The sequence below is a fragment of the Camelus dromedarius genome, chromosome 2 (assembly GCF_036321535.1).
Source record: "Camelus dromedarius isolate mCamDro1 chromosome 2, mCamDro1.pat, whole genome shotgun sequence".
NCBI classification, from domain to species: Eukaryota; Metazoa; Chordata; class Mammalia; order Artiodactyla; family Camelidae; genus Camelus; species Camelus dromedarius.
This window is the reverse complement of record NC_087437.1, coordinates 100,288,956-100,311,266: the sequence shown is the minus strand read 5'-3', so window position 1 is coordinate 100,311,266 and position 22,311 is coordinate 100,288,956. Positions and strand designations below refer to the sequence as shown.

The 22,311-nt window shown below is 42.6% G+C and overlaps 1 protein-coding gene across 3 annotated transcripts in view; it reads right to left on the bottom strand.

Annotated features, from left to right (window-relative positions):
* Positions 1 to 16,645, bottom strand: part of CXADR (CXADR Ig-like cell adhesion molecule) — a 57,396-nt gene extending 40,751 nt beyond the window's left edge. For all 3 annotated transcript variants that reach the window (XM_031458068.2, XM_064496530.1, XM_031458059.2), the window contains exon 1: positions 16,504 to 16,645. In XM_031458068.2, coding sequence (XP_031313928.1) covers positions 16,504 to 16,546 — 43 coding nt within the window. In that variant the 5' untranslated portion in view covers positions 16,547 to 16,645. The remainder of the gene's footprint in view (positions 1 to 16,503) is intronic.
* Positions 16,646 to 22,311: the final 5,666 nt, after the last annotated feature.

The window sequence follows — 22,311 nt, the reverse complement described above, 5'->3', positions numbered from 1 at the left end:
CACACTGATTGCCGCTGTGCGCCCCAGGCAGTTCTCCATCCTCTCTCCCCACTGAGCACACACACTTTACAACACTGCCTTCCCTGCTCCGGCCCACCTTTTAACCTCACTCTTCTTACTTTGGTCTCAGTTCAGGCATTTCCCCAGAAAACGTTCTTTGTGTCCAGACATGGACTGAATCCAATATTGCTCCTCAGGCAACTGACGAGGCCTCCATCCTACGCACTCTTCCTGCTTTGCTGAAGCTGCTTCTTCACCGTGTGTCCTTCTGCCCTGTACCTTCAGTAAATAGTTCACATTTGACTTAGAAGCCGAAGCTGCTTGATTATCATTGATATCCTTCAGCATAGCAAATTTTCCGGTACTCAGCTTTAAAAAAAAAAAAAAAAGAAAGGAAAAACTCACAGGCACAAGTAGCACCTTCGCATAAGAGAAGGGAAACAGGATCCACCAGAAATCAAAGCTGTTCCATTTCAAAATAGTGGAGAAAGGTTAACAAGATGCATTATTGCCAAAAATAGGTGAAAATGAGTTAAGACCTTTCTCTTTCAAAGATGGAACCACAACAGTGAAAGCATCCTTCTACACTGGAATTTGACACAACATTGTAAAAAATGTTAAAAAACAAAAAACCAAAAAAAAAACAAAACAGTGAAAGTATCCTGGCCTGGGACCAATCACTGAAGAAAACCAAAGAAATCAGAGGAAGGGAAGAGTAGATTAAGTGCACACCTGTGGAGCACCTAGTTTGCACATGTTTCCCTTACCTAAATGGCCCACTTTCTCCCTTGCTCGGCTTCCTCCCACTGAAAGTACCTGTAGCCATTCATCAAAGTACCTCTTACCTGTGGCCTCCTCCCAGATCGCCCACAGGCAATGTTAACTGCTTCCTCCTCTCTGTTACACAAACCATTTCTCTACTAAAGGTAGTTGTTTACGTGCCCCTACCCTTAAGCACAAACTTTCACTTGCTTAACGGGGTCCCAGGGTTTCATCTCTGGAGGGCAAAGTTCCAAGCCTTAGTCAACAAGCCCCTAGACCTGCCTTGAACAAAATTGCTCAGTTCAAGTGGAGGCAGGAGCTGGGAGCAGAGGGGAGGTGAAGGAGCTATTTGAAAGGGAAATGAGGAGAGGACCATGAAACCGTGCAGGGAAAGTAGGGAAAGAGGGTCATGGGAAGACTGCATCTACGGAAGGAAAGGAAAGGAACAATGAAACCCAGACAGGAGACACAGCTCAGAGGGAGCTGAGCAAGCTCCATCCGGCGCTGACAGGAGCAAAGACTGATGCTTATTACTTTATTACCCACACCACAAGAAATGTTAGCAAATCTGGTAAGAAATTAACATGTGGGCAACTTTATATGTAATTATGTTAACATGAGTGAAATAGGACATGAAAAACTTTTGTGAATATCCTAAAATCACAACTAAAGATGGAGAAGTTGCTTACCTAGCTCTTAACTATCTCTAGAATAATAACACGAAGCAAAAGGAAAAAAATGTTACACGCCGATGTGTGGTTTCTCAAAATATCTGGAGTTCTTCCAAAGATATTAACAAAAAAAGAAAATCTAGAAATAAAAATAAGAATAATCTAACTTTACATTCCAACAGTAACACTGAGTATTTCTTTGGTTTCTTCAAAATGGGTATGTTATAACGACCTTAATGTCAACTGTTTTAAGAGTTTATGTGATATTGACTTTAGTGAGAAATGTCAAAGAATGTCATAGAGATGACTGTTTTAAATGAAGGAGACATTCAATCGTATCGCTGAGTTTAGATCATAAAATTCAGGAACCTTCCATAAAAACACAGTAATATGCAAAAATGATTTATTAGAATAATGTTGAAAAATAAACTGGGCAAATCAGGAACTGATATGTTTAAGGGATTGAGTAATTTTGTTGTGTGTGTTTGACAACAAAAACTACAGATCGGATGTCTGGGTTAGCAAGCAAGTCACTGGGATGCTCTAAACCCTGTGCAAAAAACGCATGCCAAGCTGTTAAGATCTATTTAGATCCCTTCCTTGACCGCAATTCCAAGCTGCCGATTTCCTTCCATCAGGGAGCTGTTTTGGAATTACTTGTTTGAGATGTTTAGAAGTCACCTAAATAGTAAGTGTTTCTTTCTAGAAAGGAAAAGAAAAATATTTTAAATATGTTAATACTCATTAACTCCTCCAACTAGGCCCTTAAATACTGCTGGGGAAGAGAAGAAAACATTTACAGGAAGGGAGAAATCATGCTCTTTGCTGTCTAGGAGTTTTAGTTGTTTAATTCCCACGTGTGCTACTCAGTACAGTATGTTAATATGTACTGAGAGCTAAGAGCTACAGTCAGGTAAGTTAATAACAATGACAAATGACATTAAGTATATACTTACTTCCTTTTCTATGCTGTTTTTCATATCAATTCCCAGCTCCCCAATGACAATCAGAAATCAGAAAGCAGGTGTCCAGGAAATAAACTGAGCTGGAAATGGGGAAACCATCATCCCAACAATAAACAGTAACTAATAGCGACTGAGTACCTAGAATGTGCCGGGCACTTTTCAAAACATTTTATACATATTAACTCTTTCAATTCTCATAACGACTTTGAGGGAAGTACTAATATTAGCCCCATTTTACAATGAAGACACAAAGACACTGACAGGCATCTAAGATACTAAGAGAGTAAGCTTCAAAGCTAGGCCAACTAGCTCCAAGTCACACTCATTCTGCAAGTAGAAGTTCACCAGCAAAGACCCTCAGACAGAGATTTCATTTTAAAAATCACTATAAAATAACAGAGTGAGTACGTAATTAGACCCCATTCCAACCACTGTGGTGCAGGAGGGTTTGGAATTTATATGCTATTCCTCTCCTATACTAAATTTCTAAGGAGACAACATTTTAGGCAGCACATGGTTCAGGAGTTTGGGTGGACCTTCTTTTAAACAGAAAAATCATACCAGTCTAGGATCTGTTGTCAAGTTTGTCACAAAAAAAAAGCTCTTTCATTTTGGACATGTTGCTTCTCTAGGGCTCAAACATAAATTAAGGGTGTTGAACTAAATTATCTATTTCAGATCTAAATACGTCCAAAATTTAAACCAGCAATCAAGAAACCAACGAGAAGCCTTCCCCTGACATCCATGCTCAAAGGCAGCAGCAACAGCTCTGGGTTCACCTCACAAGTGCAGACATCTCTGAAACACTAGTGGCCTGCATTATGGAAGCAGTTCTGCCCATGAACAGTGAGGGCTCTAAAGGCAGATCTAGGTTCGAGTTCATAGTGAGCTCACCAAATGCTGGGCCCTGTGAGTATTAATGTTTTCTTCTTTAAAATGGGAATTAATAGTAAATAACAATGCTTATTAATTTGCAGGCATTAAATAAGATAATGCATGTAATGCTTAGACCAATTCCAGCACAACCTGGTATTATCCTTCCAATAAACAGTATCCAGTATGACAATTCAATGTCATCTTGTAAGCCTGTCATTCCTACTAGGATATAAACCTGTGTAGTGCTGTTTTAATATTTTATCCCTCACATTTAGCAGTGCCTTCCATATAGGGAGAACTCAAAATCTGCTATATAAATAAATGACACTGACATGTATCTACTAGGTCTGGCAATCAGAACCTCATTAGTACAGCTTAACATCAAAAACCAGCAACCCAATCAAAAAATGAACAGAAGACCTAAATAGACATTTATCCAAAAACACCCAGATGGCCAACAGGCACATGGAAAGATGCTCAATATCGATGATTAGAGAAATGCAAATTAAAACTACAACGAGGTATCATCACCTCACACCAGTCAGAATGGCCATCATTAAAAAGTCTACAAATGCACAGGAGAGTATAGCTCAGTGGTAGAGTGCATGCTTAGCATACACGAGGTCCTGGGTTCAATCCTCAGTACCTCCATTAAAAAATAAATAAAGGAATCTAATTACCTGCCCTCCCCTCGGAAAAAAAGTCTACAAATGAATGCTAGAGAGGGTGCAGAGAAAGAGGAACCCTCCTACACTGTTGGTGGGAATATAAATTGGTGCAGCCACTATGGAGGACAGTATGGAGGGCCCTTAAAAACCTAAAAATAGACTTACCATATGATCTAGCAATCCCATTCTTGGGCATATATCCAGAGAAAACTATAATTCTAAAAGACATACACTCCAATGTTCACAGCAGCATTATTTACAACAGCCAAGACATGGAAGCAACCTAAATGTTCATCGACAGATGAATGGATAAAGATGTGATATATATATATGTACACACACACACACACACACACAAAATGGAATATGACTCAGCCATTGGCAGCAACATGGATGGACCTAGAAATTATCACATTAAGTGAAGTAAGTCAGACAGAGAAAGACACATATCATATGATGTTACTTATATGTGGAATCAAAAAAAAAAGATACAAATTTTAGCTGCAAGCCAAAAATACTCACAAACATAGAAAACAAACTGTGGTTATGGTGGCGGAGGGGAAGGGGAATAGATTAGGCATTTGGAATTAACAGATACACATTACTGTATATAAAATAGATAAATAACAAATTTATGCTATATAGCACAAGGAACTACATTCAATTTCTTGTGATAAGCCATAATGGAAAATAAACTGGAAAATACATGTATGTGTGTGTGTATATGGATAATTGAATTGCTTTGCTGTACACCTGAAACTAACACTATAAACTGACTACTCTTCAATAAAAGATAAGAATTAAAAAAAAAAAAAGAATCCAATTGCTGACATAGACCAAATCTGATTTAGTGAAGGCTTGGGGGTGGGGGGTGGGCGGAGAAGGTTGCAACAGGATTTTTTTTAATTGAAGTATAGTTGATTTACAATGATGTGTTAGTTTCCGGTGTACAGCAGAGATTCAGGTATACATGTAGATATCTATTCTTTTTCAGATTCTTTTCCATTGTAAGTTATTACAAGATACTGAGTATAGTTCCCTGTGCTATACAGTAGGACCTTGTTGTTGCAATAGGATTATTTAACTACAGAGGTTGAGGTGTACGTGAGTAGAGACAGAAGTGACTGCTGTTCTGAGGAACACGGCTCTTAAGAGCAGGAGAAAAATAGCAGAGTGTGATGTGTGGTCAAGGAAAGGCTGTTTTGAATGAGAACTGTAGAGCATGTTTATAACTCACAAGGAAAGAGCAAGTTAAAAACACATATAATTCTCAAGGACCTAAGGATCAAAACCCCAGAAAAGAATGAGACCTAGAAAAGAGGGGATAAGGCAGCTGTAAATAAGACTCAAGGGAAGGACTAAGAGGACCGGTACAATTATGGACAAATCTATACACTGAAGCACAAGAAATTAAGGGAGTTTGTACCTGATCGCCTCCATCTCCTCCACGACAAAGGAGGCAGACAGCATTTACTTAGAATAAAACAGGCAGAACAGATGTGGGTAGAGGAGTTTTGGAGACAGTTTCAAGTCTGAAACAGGTGAGGAGGAATGGGAGAAGTGAAGGACTGCAAAACGGTGCCACAGGTCCAACGGGGATGTGACAGCGGAGGAAGCTGAGCAAAGACACACTGGGGTTTATCATACCCTTCTTTCTAGCTTTATATTTATTTAAAATTTTCCATAATAGAAATGTTAAAAAAAAAAAATGATGTGGCACTACACACCCACCAGAACAGCCAAAATGAAAAAAGGCTATGATGAGGATGTGGAGCAACTCTCATGCTCTAATGATGGGAATGCCAACTGGTACAACTAACTTCGGAAAACATCTGGCAGTTACCTCCTACAGCCAAACAGACGGATAATCTCTGGGACCCCAGAAACTCCAACGGTAGTTAGAGAAGTGTATGCACACATGCACTAAAACACAAGCCTGAGGACATCACAGCAGCGTTTTTCACAACAGCAAAAACTGGAGGGAAAAAAGCGTCTGTCAACAGTAGAACGGGTAAATCAATGGTGGGAGAGTCACACAAACAATAGAACACCATACAGCAACGCAAATGAATAAACTACAGCTACACAGCATGAATAATCTTACAAACACGACAGTTTAAGTGAAGGTTACACAAAAAACATATACTGTGTAATTCCATTTATATAAAATGTTAATGTGACCTATACTATTGGAAACCAGAAGACAGTAAAGGAAGTGACTGCAGGGGCGTGAGGAGACTTCTGAGTTGTGGGTTATGTGTTATTTCTTGGTCTGGGTGACAACTGCATAGATGTGTCTGCTTCTGATAATACTCTCACCTGTACACTGGTGGATAATGCTCTAAACTGCATGCTTTCCTGTGTATGAACATCATGCTTCAAATAAAAGGCTTACTTAAAAATGAAATTTAAAAGAGCTGAAGGAACTAGAAAAGATTGTTTTAGTTTTGTCTTTGTTAAAAATATAATGTCCTTAAACAACAAGGAACGACTGTAGAGCACAGGAACTATATTCAATTCCTTGGAATAACATAATAGAAAAGGATCTGAAAGGAAAAAAAAATGTGTGTATGTATATGTATAACTGAATCACTGTGCTGTACATCTGAAACTAACATTGTAAATCAATTGCACTTCAATAAAAAATTTTAAATACATATATACTATATATATAAAATGTTCTTAAACAACAAAGACCTACTGTATAGCACAGGGAACTATATTCAGTATCTTGTAATAAGCTATAATGGTAAAGAATCTGAAAAAGCATATATATATGTGTGTATATATATATATATACATATATATATATACACATATATACACACACACACACACAACTGAACCAACTTTGCTTTACACCTGAAATTAAGACAACACTGTAAATCAACTATACTTCAATTAAAAAAATACATATATAATGTTTTTATGCTTTACAAAGTACTTTAAAAAAAAAAAAGTCTAGCCAAATCAAACAGCAAGAACTATCTCCCCAACGTACACCAGCCCAATGCATCAGCCCATGAGCAGAGGCAAAGAAAGTGGCTGTAGGACTGATCTACATCAGAGATGGGAGCTGACATCTGACAATGGGACCTGGGATTAGTGAAGAAAACATCGTTTAAAGTAATCGGAAGGCCAGAAACGGGGTGGAAGAGTAAGAGCCCAGAGATCTCACTGACAGCAAGAGAGTGTGACGGAAGTTTGAGAAAGCTGGGAGGCAGTGACAGTAGAGTTCAAGATTTCAGAGGAAGAACTAAGTATAAAGAGAGGGTTGCCTAAACGAAATGGATAGAAAATCACTGTATCTGAGGTCAAGGGACTGTGGTGTAAAGATGTTAGAAAAGTGAGCTATAGCAGGAAAATCCTAAAATGCCAAGATGCTATGATATGGGGGTGGGAGGGCTGTAGCACGAGGCAAGGCATTTTTTGGTCAATGTGGAGAAGCAACCAGAAGTCTGATATAAGCAGTGGGCAGGAGTCTCAAGGGCTGAAGGGTTGGCATACAAGGTGAAGGGGAAACACAGTCTGGAGAGCCAGTGGGCCCCCAAGAGAATAAGCAGAAAATCACATGGTTTTTACATCACATGGCACATCTGCTTGGATCCATCCCCTGCTCTGCTGAGTACTCCGCACTGAAGCTCGCCCACAGTACTGGAATGGTGTCCTCTTCGTGTCCCCTGAAGCACCCACTACAGGGCCTCGCCCACACGTACTTACTATTTATCTACCCCCAAACTTCTTCCACAGGAATTGAGGTTCTGTATAAGAAATTTAGTGTATAATTTATAAACCAGGACCAGGGAAAAGTGTAAATTATAATGTAAAGCCATTACACATTCAGTTAAGAATGTGAACATGCAGATAGGCTTTCTGTATTTGTTGAACTGGATTGTGACCCATCTCTTCCTCCCTCCCCTCAAACACACAGACACAGACACACTCGTCTCAGGAAAGCATTCAATTTCATTTCTGATTAAAAACTAAGTCTCAACCTTTCCTCAATCTATGTAGTATATTACCTTCCCCACATTCTCTAATACAAAGATGCTAATTTCAGAATTCTCTGGCAAAACAAATGCAAATAGAGTATTTTGCATTATGGGTAAAGCAGATCCGTTGCCATGGTGAATATTTTCATCACCTTCATAGAATGGTATGTATCACTCCATTTAAAGAAATCTGCCTTTGCCTCCTTGCTCTAAAAACCTCAGGCTCTGTTCTATTCCTTTAATTAACATGAACAGGAAAAGTGACTACTTGGCAAAAACAAACTCAGGTGAAGTGTCTTATAAAGGTGGCATTACAGAAAATAAGAAAGCAAAGAGACATAATAGTAAAGCAAAAAATGTTATCTACATACGGAAAATCCTGAAGTTAATAAAGAAAAGGTTAGTTACAATAAAAAAAAATCATATCCCTGTTGTATGTCTACCTTGATTGCCTCAATCTTGGCAGTATTTCCGTTCAAATATCCCAAAATGAATTCACATTTCCCTAGTAATCATCACTGGGGACCCCTCTATCCTTACTTTCCATCTCTCCATAAATGCATTTACTTTCCTTAAAGGCAAGTTAAAAGTATTATTTTTGTCCATATACTTGTTTGGTCTGCCTTATACCTAAAATGCAAATGCCTATAACTATCTTTATTCGATAGTTATATTTTTTGTGTGTAACAAATCCTCTGATGATTACAAGAAACTAGTAAGAAACAAGAGACTTTAACTTGTTACCAACAGGAATACAATGTGACACAAATAATTATTTAAGATAAAACCTCAAGGAAGCAATTCCAAAGGCACATCCCATTTGACAAAGCTGTTTTGGTGGGCAAATCACACTCATGCTATTTTAGTTAGTATGTTCTGAAACTAGATATAAAGGAAAGTGACTGGAACAAAAAGCTCCAAGTTGTAGACCTGCGCTGACCAACAGGATATCTGCTAGCCACACATGGCTACTGAGCAGGTGAAATGTGGCTAGAGCAAACTGAGATGTGCTATAATTTAATTCTTATTAATGTTCAATTTGATTGCATATGGAAATAATATTTTGTGTATACATTGGGTTAAATAAACTATATCTAGATTAATTTCACCTTTTCTCACTTTTAAATGTGACTACCAGAAAAATTTAAATGATATATGTGGCTTGCATTGTATTTCTACTAGGACAGCACTGTCTGGATCAATGCCATAATTTACTGGATTTAGGTCTTGGCTTTACGACTTGATTCCTATAAAAAAAAAACATAATGTATCCTTCCTACTCATAGTGTCAGGAGAGTGGATTCAAATGAGATGTGTCTGAAACTGTCTTAGAAAACACACTAAGATCACATTTCTTGTCCAGAGTTACCAGTTCATTCTAAAAGTATCAGATTTCACATTGTACAACCAAGTAGGTTAAAGAGCCTTCTCAATTCTTACTGTAGAATTATTCAGGGCACAAGACACTTGAAAGTTTTTGTCTGGTCCATTAAAGAAAAAGCCCATGGGAATTGACCTGTATTCAAGAGTTCAAAGCACTCCTCACTGGGGAATCAGAGTCACTCTAACAATTCAACAAAGACGTGGCTCAACACATTTGATTCCACTGTAACCGCGTATTCCTTGAGAGCATTTTTATCCATACAGCCAAATCATCCTTCCTTTGGAGAAATCTATAAAACTCTCATAGCACATCCAGCTATACCATGGGAAAGTGAAAAAGTAACCATGATTAGTTATGTTGCTGCTTCTTGAAATCTAAACAGTTTTATTTCTTATAAGCAAATGAAATCAGTCATTCCCATTCCAACTTGTGAAATATTTTGAAAGGGCAAAAGTGATTTAACAGTCTCTAAAGACATATGCATTGTATTAATAGGCATAAACATTGGTTAATTTGACTATTAAACCATTTTCTCACCAACTATGAAAGACAAATTGAACCATGTCACTGATCTCACACCTACCCTAAAAATAGACTGTTATTATCTCACCCGCTTACCCTACTTTTCCTTATCAACAGAGCAGGCAATAGTCTTTTACCAGAACGCTGCCGATTAAAATAAACTGCAAATACTGCTGTGTCAAGCTCAGGCCTTTAAGGCTTAAACTTTAATTGGCTAACTCATTATTAGAAGCCAGAAAGGAAGGGTGAGTCAATGAGGGGAGGGAAAGCCCACAGAAGTAGTATGTCCCTCTAAGTCACCATTTTGCCACTGAATGCAGAAACATTTTCAACTTCCTACACATTTTTCTTTTACATAGAGACAGCAATGGATTCAACAAAGTGCACAAATTACAAAGAAATACCAGTAATAGAGCCCCAAGAGATCACCAAGCCACGAACTACCAGCTTCCAGGACAGATCACTTCACTGTGCCAGGGTGACATTCTCCTGCCTGCCTCACTCCACCATCTCAGCCCCACCGAAGAAATTAAACAGAAGATAAAGCAGAGAGCCAGAAGCTACTGCTCTTTACTTCTCCTTAGCATCACACTCCTAATAGAAACCAATTCAATTCCAAAGCCAGTCTAACAATTATTCTGTATCATTAGATTTGTTTTCTTTAAAAATGCAAGGTAGATGAAAGTCAGTGAGATAAAGGCATAACCTCATTTTAGTTAGATAATTTCAAATTATTTCCCGGGTTACTTTAATAATTAATTACTTTAATAATCATTAAAGTTCACATTCACTACTTGCTGACCACCAAATGGAGCAAATCAAAAGCTCCCAATCTCCATTCTTGCTGTTATTTAATTACACCTGAAAATGATTTGTGTAGGACAGCAGAAAGGCAGAAAAGGAGGGAGGGGGAGAAGAGGCTGCAAACAGGAGATTCAAATACCTGCCTAGTACATCTTTCCCCATTTATTCACTCACTTAATCAGAGGCCAATTAGGAAGCCATTTCAACCATCTTAACAGATGATGGTATAAGGCGAACTGTGAGTAGAGGGTTACAGTGACTTAGAAGCTGTATGTAAGCTGGTGAGAGAACAGGACAAGTAGAGTAAGGTACCCAGATTCCTCCCTGGGCATTTTGGTGCCTCAAAATGCCATTTAATGTGAGACGGGACAGTGGTGTATTGACAGGTTCAACAAGTCTAAGCAAAGATGTCATGTGTGTGGTTTGACATTACGGGCAAAGCTTTGAGAGAGTGGGACTAGAAACAGACTGGAAGCTGTAAGGACATAAATGGTAACTGAATCCAGAAACTGACATTTACAGCACACAGAGAACGTGGGCCCGCAAAGAAAAATGAGGAATAGCTCAAGGGGAAAAGAGGCTAATCAACAGAGCCATTCTCGCCGAAAGGGCTGGGCTAAGAGGCTGAAGGTGCAACGTGTCCACTGGATGCAGCCACAGTGGCCACTGCAGTTTCACAGGAGTAGAGGAGGGAGGGTCTCAGACTGTAAAGGAAGAAAAATTCCTGGAAATGAAGGAAAATAATGGAGTCAGCAAATGCCGGCAACTCCTTCAAGAAATCCAGTGGAGAAAAGGAGAGGCCAGGCCGCACTGAAGGAGGGGCAGAAGGGCCGAAGGCACATGAGGGGTACTTCAGCTTTGTTACAGTTGATGGGATCCTAAGGTAAGGGATGGGATAGGAGAGTGATATCCTTGAGAAGCTTTGAAGGTTAAGTCCAGGAATGAGTGTAAAGAGGAACACACTGTTTTATGAAAGAACGATCACGTGAACACGGTTCTAAGTCTGGGTAGCTAGAAGTTAGTTATCTGCCGGCTTCTCCCATGGACTCTGCCCCCTTGGAATTAAGGCCATATGTGCAACATGCACTATTAAACCAACCGCAAGTGCAAAGTCATATCTTATTCTCTACTTACCTGACGCCCACTCAGTCTATTAAAATCTAGCTTTATTCCCAGTACAGAAACTGTCCTCCCTCTAGAATCGATAACTACTTGAATGATCTCAATAACCTCCTAATGTAACACCCATTGGCCTCGTTTCATCATCAGTTTCTGGGACACCTTCATCTTCTGGTTCTCCTGCATTCCTTATCACTCTTTAGTTCCCAGGTTCCTCACCTCCTGCCTCCTTGTTAGAGGGTGAAGTTCCCCAGCATCACATTTCACTTTCTCTTCTAGTCCTGCCTGCTTTTCCTGGTAACCTTACACAGCTGCCACCTATCAGCAGTCATTCGCAATTCTGCATCACCCATCTTTCCCTCTCTCCTGAGATCTAATCCTTCACTTACCAACTTCCTACTGGATATCTATCTTTTACTTCCGTTCCTCTCAGGCACCACAAATACAACCTGGCCAAACCTAAGCCCACTGTCATCTCCCTAAAACTTGCTTCTCTTTTCTTTATTTCCTGTAGATTCCTGATGTCACCCACCATCCAAGCAAGCCAGAAATCGTATCACTTCCCTCCAACTTCTTGCCTCTCATTCAGTCAACCAGATACCAGATTCCACTGCATTTCCCTCAAAACAACCTTCCAGATGAAAGGGGGAGCCCAGTGCCATTTGGCTGTGTTTCAACAGGGACTGCTTATGCCCAGGTCATCCCAGCTGGCTTCCTGCATTAGATCTGTTGGTTCCAGAACTGCTGCCAAGAGCTGCCCCATTCGAGAGAACAAATGTCAATGTACAACCTCACTCCTGTAACCACCTCTGCAAGCTTCTTAGTGCCACTGCTGGGGTGGGGGCCTTGACAACACATAACCTGACAGCGATTGTCTCCTAAGCTCCTGGCACAATCTTTACGTCTAGTGTAAACAGTAGTGACATCATGTGGAACCTGTTAAAATGCAAAACCTCAAGCTCCACGTCATACTTTCTTGTAACGACACAAGAGCACATCAAAAGTTTGAGAAGCACTCGTTAGATGATTCATATGTGCTGAACTTCTCAGCTCCCAAGATGCACCATACCCCTTCAGATCTCCATCTACTGGGAATAGTCTATCAAATATTTTGCATCTTGCAAAAATCCTGTACTACTGTAGGAACATCTAGCACAGCCAACAATATTTGAAAGACTAGATCATTTAATCAATTAATTAATGGTAAGTTCAGCTGAGTACCTGCAGGGCCGGAGGTACTCAAGTGCATTCAGGTGGAAGTGGAATGTTGGCGGCTGGAAATCGTGGCCCAGAATCCAAAGGAGAGGTGAGCTGGCAACATTTTTAAGTATTAGCAACTACTTGGAGGATACAGCGATGGATAGATGAAGTCGCCCAGGTTTAAGACAGATTGAGAAGAGAGCTACGGGCCAAATCCCGGGGTAGGCCAACATTTAAGGAAACTACTGTAGAAGGTAGTGGAGAGTAGGTTAACAGAGCAGGAAAGAACCAAAAAAGGTATCAAGGAGCTCTGAAAAAATACATGGATTTGGCATGTGGTTACTGATACTTTTGACAACTGAAGCAGGGAGGTAGGACAGAATCATGTGGTCACAGACAAAGCATAAGCTTAACTTCTTTAGCCCAACATTAATGGAATGAATAATCACTAGTGGATAACCTTTTTTGGATGAGGAGGGAGAGAGAGATGGAACTGACAGCCGTAACACACACATAGTCCTAGCGGCAAAGAGGCTGAAAACGTTCAGTGACACATTTGCTGAATGCTTGCTATCTGCCAGGTGCTATAAGCTAACATTGGGACTGACTGTAACAATGAACACAGGTGATGCCCCTGCCCTCTGACCTAGTGCAATGAGATGTATTGGGTAATTTTATGGAAACGGCAAAACAGATAAGATATGGAGCCAATGTAGGGTGGTTTGTCTTGAAGAAGCAACTTTTGCTCTGATGGTAGTATAGTGACAGGAATGTAATTAAGAGAGGCGTATGGAGGGGATAAAGTTCACATCTAATAGCCTGCATTTTTTTTTAAATATAGAGAATACTCCAGGTAAAGCAAAACAATAAACATTTCCCATTATGTCTACTGATATAGCGGGATCCCCATTCTTGACACATAAAGCAACTGAGGAACACAGAGAGGATAGGAACCTGCCTCCATTAAACGGCTAACAAATGGTTGGAAGAGCAGGATCACTGGCCAGTACTTTTTAAGTTTCACTCATGTTGGCAGTGTGAAAAGGAGCAGCACCCTAAACTTTAACAAGACCCCCAGGTGGATGCTGCTGGGTCTTGGACCACTTTAGCTTACAACTCCAGTGTTGCCCTGAATCCTGGCGTTCTCAGAGCGCCTGGAAACATTCAACTAAGATCAAGATATTAAAGGGTAATATTAAAAGCCTTCAGCATTTGGCACACAGTTAAAACAATAAAAGATTCTCAATAAATGACAGATAACCAATGATACAAATTAAGGATGTCAATTAGAGGTAATCAAAGGGGAAAGTGGCTGTTCTAGGGGCAGAACAGCATAGCAATAAGTGCAAAGATTCTGGAAGAAATTTGTGGCCTTGGCAATTAAGTTACACAACTACTCTGTGCCTTTATTTCCCCACTTGTACAGCAGAGACGATACCTAGGGATGCTAGGTACATTAAATGAGTAAAGCCCTTAGAACAGTGCCTGGCATTTAATAACTGCTTAGCCAAGGCTTTACTTTTTTACTACTGTTGCTACTGCTCTACCACTGCTGCCACTACTACTAGTGACTTGCTACTAGGTAGACAATAAAAATGCATTAAAGAGCTCCATCAGCAACCATAGTACACCACAAAACTCTACAACCCACATAGAGACATATCTAGAGAAAGATCTACCATTGACAGCACTGCATTTTTTAAATACGTAAGCCTCCATGTTGTTTTGCCAATCATAGAATCCAATCATGTTACTACTCAAATTGAGTTCATGGTAATGAATTTCTAAAGAGTCAAGAAGCCTCTGAAGAAATACTCAAAGCTGTATCAACTAGTTTCTCAGTTGTTTCCTGTGCTGGAAAATTAAACATAGTTGCCTTCCTTAGTTGAAGAGAACAGTCCTTTAAAAAGATGTTCACCGTACCCTAGTGTACAGTTTATGAGAATGACTCTGTATGTATCAAAATATCTTAGGTTGAGATTGTGCCTATCAAAGTGAGGTATCCAGAAAAAAATGAAATCCAGACAATTATCCTGATATACCTGAAAAAAAAAATCCTCAACATGGTTTATGTTTTTCCACTTCTCTGCTTTAGATGTAGCCTAAAACTTTTTTTTTTCATAGCAATGACAATGTTCTCAATTTCTACTTCATTTCAGCCCTTGATCAAAAAAACGTGGGAATGTATCATGTAAAATGGTTATTAACCCTTCATCTTTTCTGGAAGCTTTACTTTGGGAATTTCAGCCAAGTCTAAATGACACGTATTAAAAAGGTGGAGGTAATGCAATAGACTCAGATCAAAGATTAGACTTGTTAATAGAATGTTGATCCCATGAGTAATGCTCACGCTGTGGAATCCAACAATAGAATTAACATTTCAACCGGAAGCAAAGAGCCATCCCAATAGAAAGGGCCACTCGATCTCACTTTACAGCGCTTAAAAAAAATCATCCTTCCGGAGGCTACACGAAGTGTGCCTCTTAGAGTCCCACTTAATGGATTTTGTGTGTGTATGTGGGGGGGGAGGGGGGTGCGGGGGTGTTGTTAATGAATCTTTTGATTCCCAAATGAGACAAGTGCTTACTTCGACAAAACAAAGATCAGCTGGTTAAAACACTGACATGGAAACAGATCAGTTTTTTTAAGTGTCAAATGAGTATGCCTTCTAAAGGTCCATGCATTTTTTAAATGCCTTTTTTTCCCTCCCAAGAAAGGAGCAGTCGAACATATACTTGGCGAATCCTTTCAGAATTACCTTGTACAAGTCATCCTATCTTATCACCAAAATGAATCAAATCATTATAAACTCAAAACTGAGGTTACTAATTTAGCCTCTGCACTTTCCCCAGGGACTGCAGAAATCAATACTGCATTTTTGCAGGAACCTACTTTTTGATTTTCCACGGTCTACTTCATCGAGTTACCGTCTAGTTAACAGCTCGTGCCTGGGCTCGCCTCTTCTGTGACCAAGAAGGCTACAGTTCGTTCAGCGCCTCTTTCCTAGAGGTAGCCTGGACGATTTGAGGCGCTGAAAGGCTCAGTGTCCATTTAATCATGGCGTTTTGTAATTCAGCCTCCCCGCCTGGACTGCTCGACAGCTGAAAACTGGCCGCCCAAGGCTTTGAAATCGGGTAACCCTGGACGGAGACGACACTGCGGCTAACAACGGAGAGGGCAAGAGCAAATAAAGCAAAGCCTGCATCCGCGGCAAAGAATAGTCTGGGAGAGACGCCAGGCGCACCCGGCACGCCGCGCCCACCCACTCGCGCCCGAGGAGCCCTTGCACCGCCGCCCCTTATCCTGAGGCTCCGTCCCCCGCTCCAGTGCCCGCTGGGCACCTTGCGGGACTCCCTTCCCAGCGGCTCCACAGCCCGGCCGCGCAAAATCACCCAAGCTCAATTCCGCGCGCACCGCCGCCACTGCCGCAGCGCCCCCCAAAAGCGCCCGCCCCCTCCCCCACGCTTCATTGTTCCCGGGTGGCCGCAGGCAGCGAGCGCCCCCGGGCTGACCCGAGGGACCGAATTGTCCCCCACTCACCAGCGACTCCGCACAGGAGCACGACGCGCAGCAGAAGCGCCATGCTGGCGGCCCGGCCGTGGGCGACGACTGCAGGTAGGCGGCTCTCACCGGGGTCTCAGTCACCCGGCGCCTCGCGCGCTCCGGACTGGTTGCTGGCGGCGGCGGCACCTCGCAGCCCGGTCGCACCCCGCCCTCGCTCGGCAGGTGAAACACGTCACTTCCGGGAGCGGTGGAGCCCCGCGGCGAGCGCCGTCTCTGCCAGGCGCGTGGGGTTACCATGGCAACAGGGAGCCCCGCGCCTGCTGCCCCGGGGACCCTCCCGAGTGAGGGACTCCCTGCCCGGGGCGCTCGGGCGTTGGGGTGCGCCAGGAAGCCACTCGTCTCAACCCTGAGCAGGGATCCTCACCGGCTCAAAGCTTTCAGTTAAATCGGGGTTTGTGCACTTGGGGCGGGCCACCCCTCTCCCAGACTACTGGATCTGCCGCCGCGCCCTTGCTGAAAGGCACGGCACTGGACAGAATTCGCCCCCCAGACTCCGGACCCCGAAGGGCTGCTGAAGCCATCGGCCACGCGTGCACTGACCCCACCCTCCCCTCGGGAGAGTACGGGTGGGGCCTCCAGCCACGCCTCCTACCTTTAGAGGTTTGCTGTTGGGGCGGGCTCCCCCACCTAAGGCTCCAGGGGAATTAACCTCGGCAGCGTCCAGCATTTGCGCCCATCTCTTTGAGTCGATTAGTTTGATGGCGGAGGGTTAGAGAAGCTTTTCCCCATCTCCAGTAATGAGTAACCCCCTAAACTGCAGCTATTGATTTGGGAAATACCCGGATTGGGTTTTCCCTCTTTATATTTAAAGGTTATTCTAGCCCTGAATTGGCCAACAAGGACCAAAGGTTGAAAAGTGGGACCAAGTAATGACGGTTAAAGGCTTGTTGGCGGAGGAGGGGTGGCGGTAGCTGGGGAGCTGGGGAGAGATGTTAACTCTCCCAGAATTTCCCCGTCAGCCGGGCCATGCCGCTTCCACCTCCTGGTTTCCTCCATACTTGTTCTTGTGTCATTTTGCTGCTTGTTCTCGGCTGCTCTTTCCAGATAACGTTTATTTATAACTCCTGGAAGACTTCGGTGTTCCCAACAGTTCCTTATCAGGAGTGAACTAGAGAAGAGAAGCAGTGTAGTGCAGTGGTAAATTCTTGAGCTCCAGAATGAGGCAATAACTGGGCAAGTGACTTAGAAGCACCTACCTTAGCGGTAGCTGTGAAAATTAGATGAGATAATGCACTAAAGAATGCTTGGCACCGTACCTGTCACATAGAAAGTACTCAGGAAAGAAGAAGCTAATAAAAAATAACACTGGAAAATTCTTGTCATTTATTGAAGCAGCAAAGGAAGCAAACCGGTTATCAGTAAGACCAAAATTGCCCAACTGCAATTTAGCCTGGTGGTTTGCAACCGTGGCTGCACCTTGAAATTATCTGAAGAACTTTTAAATTAAAAAAAAAAAAAAATCTGGGAAACTTTCGTAAAATATCAAGACTTGAATCCCCACTCCAGTGATTTAACTTGTTTCTAAGTGGAATCCTTCCTAATCTAAGGAGAGTCCAGAGTAGGGACTTCCTACTAGTTTAGGAAACAGGAATTCTATTGGATATAATTGAAGGTATAAAATATTTGGAACTTAAATTTTGTATACCACATTAACCTTTATGAAATTAGAAAAGATTAGGTATTAAAGTTCATATCTATTTCAGACCTTTATGAGAACTTTTCTCGTATTAATCACTTTGAAGCAGCACACATTTGTTATAAAGTTGCTACTGTTACCGGGAAAAGGGAAATAAGAATTACCTCGGTTCTTAATCACCCGAAAAAAAAGAATTTTTGATGAGAGACAAAAAAACGTGATATAAGCAAGATTTTTATTAGTGAAGTAAAAAAAAAAAAGTGAAAGATAGTACACTCCTGAGAATTGAGAGCAGGCCAATCCAAGAGAGGAAAAAATGGTACTGTTCCCTCGCTTTCCCTGTTTTTATATCCTGGTTTCCTGATTGATTGATTGATTGATTGATTGATTGATTAACAGCTCAGGTTTCCTGCTCTCTGGCTGATTGACAGCTCAGGTTCCTTGTGTTCTGGTTAATTGACAGCTCAGGTTCCTTGTGTTCTGGTTAATTGACAGCTCAGGTTCCTTGTGTTCTGGATTGTTCCTTTCCCCATCCTCTCCCCCTGCCCACTGCTCATTATCTAAACTACCTAACATTCTCCCCTCTAGTCATAGGACCCCAAATCTTTGGGACATAGAGGGCGTTGACTGCTCTAGCTACTTCCTGCTGATCTGGGACAATGATGAAACTCACTGGGGTCCCAGACTAGCTGGCTGTCACTGGGCAGGTGGTAAGCGAAGGGTCAGTGTCCATCAAGGGGCTTGTGTAAAAGCTGTCTTGGCTGATTGGTTGATTACCTCGTTGTATAGCCATTTAAAGTTTGACTCTAGACAAGAAGAAACACATTTTATAAGAAGGCTGAAAAGGTAGAGGTCAAATATGTATTGCTAATCCTAGCCAAGGGGTGAAGAGGATAAACAAGGGTCTTAGAATAACTGATAACCTTCTGTTGAGCTGCCCAGAGTCCTGCCTTAACACAGATTAAAATTGATCTCTTTCCCACTTTTGGTTAAGGTCATTATAGTCCCATCCAGGGTCCATTGGGGAACAGCTTTTTCCCCTATGGGGTACTTGTCATTAGATAGATGTAGACTGTCTGCATATTTTCTGGCTTCTCTGAGAACCCTTTCCTTTTCTGTGTCAGATAGTGTTTGGCCAAGGAAAATATTAACATCTTCCCAGGTGAGACCATTAGCTTGCCAAATTAGTCTTAATTTGTCTCAGCTCTACCAGAGAAAACGGCTTATATATAAACTGTGGACCAAATTTTCCATGTGTTTCTACCAGGGGGCAGGTCTTAGCTATCAGCGGTAATGGAGGACCTGAAGGCAATGTCTTTCCTGGGTATTAGGGAAACACAGGGTATATGGCAGGGAGAGCAGAGGAGGACAGACGTTTAAGGGAGTCCTCCTCTCAAGGAGGTGTTAGGGATAGCAGGTTGCTGATAGTAACCATGGCCAAGGTGGTTATTTTGCATTTCCTTAGGAGACTATTGCTGTCCCTTAGCAAATAAAATATCTGGATATATGACATTTTAGACCATTTGCCTGTGTATTGTAGAAGAGATCAAGCTGGAGCAAGGTGGTTGAATTTATGCTCCTATTTATGGGCCATGCTTTTGGCTAAGATATCGCCCAGGGGTGTCCCAGCAGGGATCAACTATTGGTTTTTCATCTGAAGGGCAGGATACCAGGGGGAAGAGGGGGTGGTCTTCAGAGCTCAGCGTCCTGAGGTGAAGCCCACAGGCTATAGTCTGACATCTCAGTCTTCTGCCTGTAGCCAAGAGTACCCTGAAGCAATGGACCAAGGAGAGCCTGGTGTCTCAGTGTCATTGGTCTGCAGGAGGAGGATTTGGCATCCCAGCCTCCTCTCTGGATGGTGAGGGTGGCCACAGTCTTACCATGAGCTGGGAGTCTCCACAGTCCAAGGAACTAGTGAGTTTTAACCCTGTGAGTGGTTGGTGAGCTGGGAGCTAGAGAGCTACTCAACTGGGATAGTTGGAGAAAGGGGGAGCAAAAATGAGTGAGTTCAGGTTAGAGGGTCCATATGGAAGCTCCTGAATGGGGAAGGCAGCAGGAGAGGAGAACTTGAGCTAGAACTCGAGCTAGAACTCCAGCAGCTCAGTTTTCTAAGGTAGAGATGTTTTCTTGCCCGAGCAAGTGTCCCCAGAGGGACATGAAGCCAGAAAGGAGTCAGAGACATTGCAGCCCATGATTACTGTCCATGGTGGTGTTTTCTAGAAAAGGCCACCAGGGACAATGTTACTCAAGCCATGTATGAAAGAGGTGGCCAGATACTTGCTGGCCGGTGAATTAGGCAAACAGGATATGGTTATAAGTTCCCAGGGCACCGCAGGTTGAAATAGTGGCAACAAGGGCATGGCCCCAGCCGCATTAGGAAACTGAGAGTTTTCTTTTAGGTCAGAGAGTAAGTTAATAATAGCCCAGGAGGGAGGCACCCCTGTCGGGACCATAGGACCTTGCGGTGACGAGTGGGAAAGAGAGATTGAAGGAAGCTGGGTTTTTTTTTTTTTTTTTTTTTAAAGAAAACTGGATAGCACAGGTCAGAAAGCAGAAACAAGGATCCCCAGCAAAGGCTACAGACCAGTATATAAAGATGTTGAGACAGGATGGAAGGGGGCAGGGCACAACCACTCAAGGAATGACGAGCAAATTTAACACCAAAATGGTGGAAGATTCAACTCCTAGTTAGCCTTGAGGATTAAGAGGTTTGACTTCTAGTAGACCTTGAGCTTCATTATATGCTCATTGTAACAGGGTGATAAATAACATGCCCGCAGGCGCCATGACAGCCCGAAGGCTAACTGCAAAAGGCCAAAGAATGGGCGGTGGCCCAATCCCTGGGAATCCCAGCCCCTTCCCCAGGGCAGTTGGAATGGTCCCACCTGTAGGCGTGTGAAGCTACTGAGCCCATATAAAAACTGGCAACACCTCGCCTAGTGGCCTTTTTCACTCCCTTCTCTTTGGAGACAGCCCGCGCTCTGTCTATGGAGTGTGTACCTACTTTTACTTTAACCTGAGCGCCAATTCCCTCACTTCTTTCCTTGCCTTTCTCTTGCCTTACACTCTATGCAGTATCTCTCTAAATAAATCTGCTTTTACTGAATTGTGGCTCGCACTTGAATTCTTTCCTGACTTAAGCCAAAGACCCATACTTGGCGGGGCACGTGCCAGGGCCTCAACTGAGACCTGGGACATGGCCTTCCTCACGCCCCACAGCCATTTTCCTGCATCAGTGTGAGTGATAAAGTAATTGGTATACAGGCCTGGTCCGGTATCTTGGGTCAGCTGTCTACCTCAGATGTTGTCTTATTCTCTTCCTGGTTTGGTACTTTCTCCCTTGTTTGAACATTGTTTTAAGGTGGTCAGTAGTCCTCTCTGTAGGCCAGTCCAGTGTAAAGGCCAGAAGTTATTAGTTTACTGTGCTTCTAGAGTAAGCCTGGTTATCTCCAGTTGGAGCTCCATGGCAGGCGGGGCTGGCAGGGGTCAGAGCGCTCTGGGGCAGGCGTGCATGTGGCTGGGCATGGGGGAGGCGGCACATGGCTGCAGTGACTGGCTGGGCACGGGATCCCAGATGGGCCACTCACTGCTTGACTGGTCCAGCATTGCTTGGAGCTCCATGCCCTGTATCCTCGCTCCATCCTCCACAGCCATCCCTAAGAGCTTGTGCTCCACTGGCCTCGGGGAGGGAGAGGGAAATGAAGGAGGAAAGATTAGGTTTAAGCATGTGATCCAAGTCATGGCACCAAAATTAATGTTACTGGGAAAAGGGAAATAAGAATTACCTCAGTTCTTAGTCACCTGAAAAAAAAAGAATTTTTGAAAGACAAAAAGCGTAATATAAGCAAGATTTTTATTAGTGAAGTTAAAAAAAAAATGAAAGATAGTACACTCCCGAGAATTGGGAGCAGGCCAATCCTAGAGAGGAAAAATGGTGCTGTTCCCTTGGTTTTCCATCCTGGTTTCCTGATTGATTGATTGATTGATTGATTGATTGATTGACGGCTCAAGTTCCATGCGCTCTGATTGATTGACAGCTCAGGTTCCTTGTGCTCTGGTTAATTGACAGCTCAGGTTCCTTGTGTTCTGGGTTGTTCCTCTCCCCTTCCTCTCCCCCTGCCCCTCCCCCTGCCCAGTGCTCATTTCTG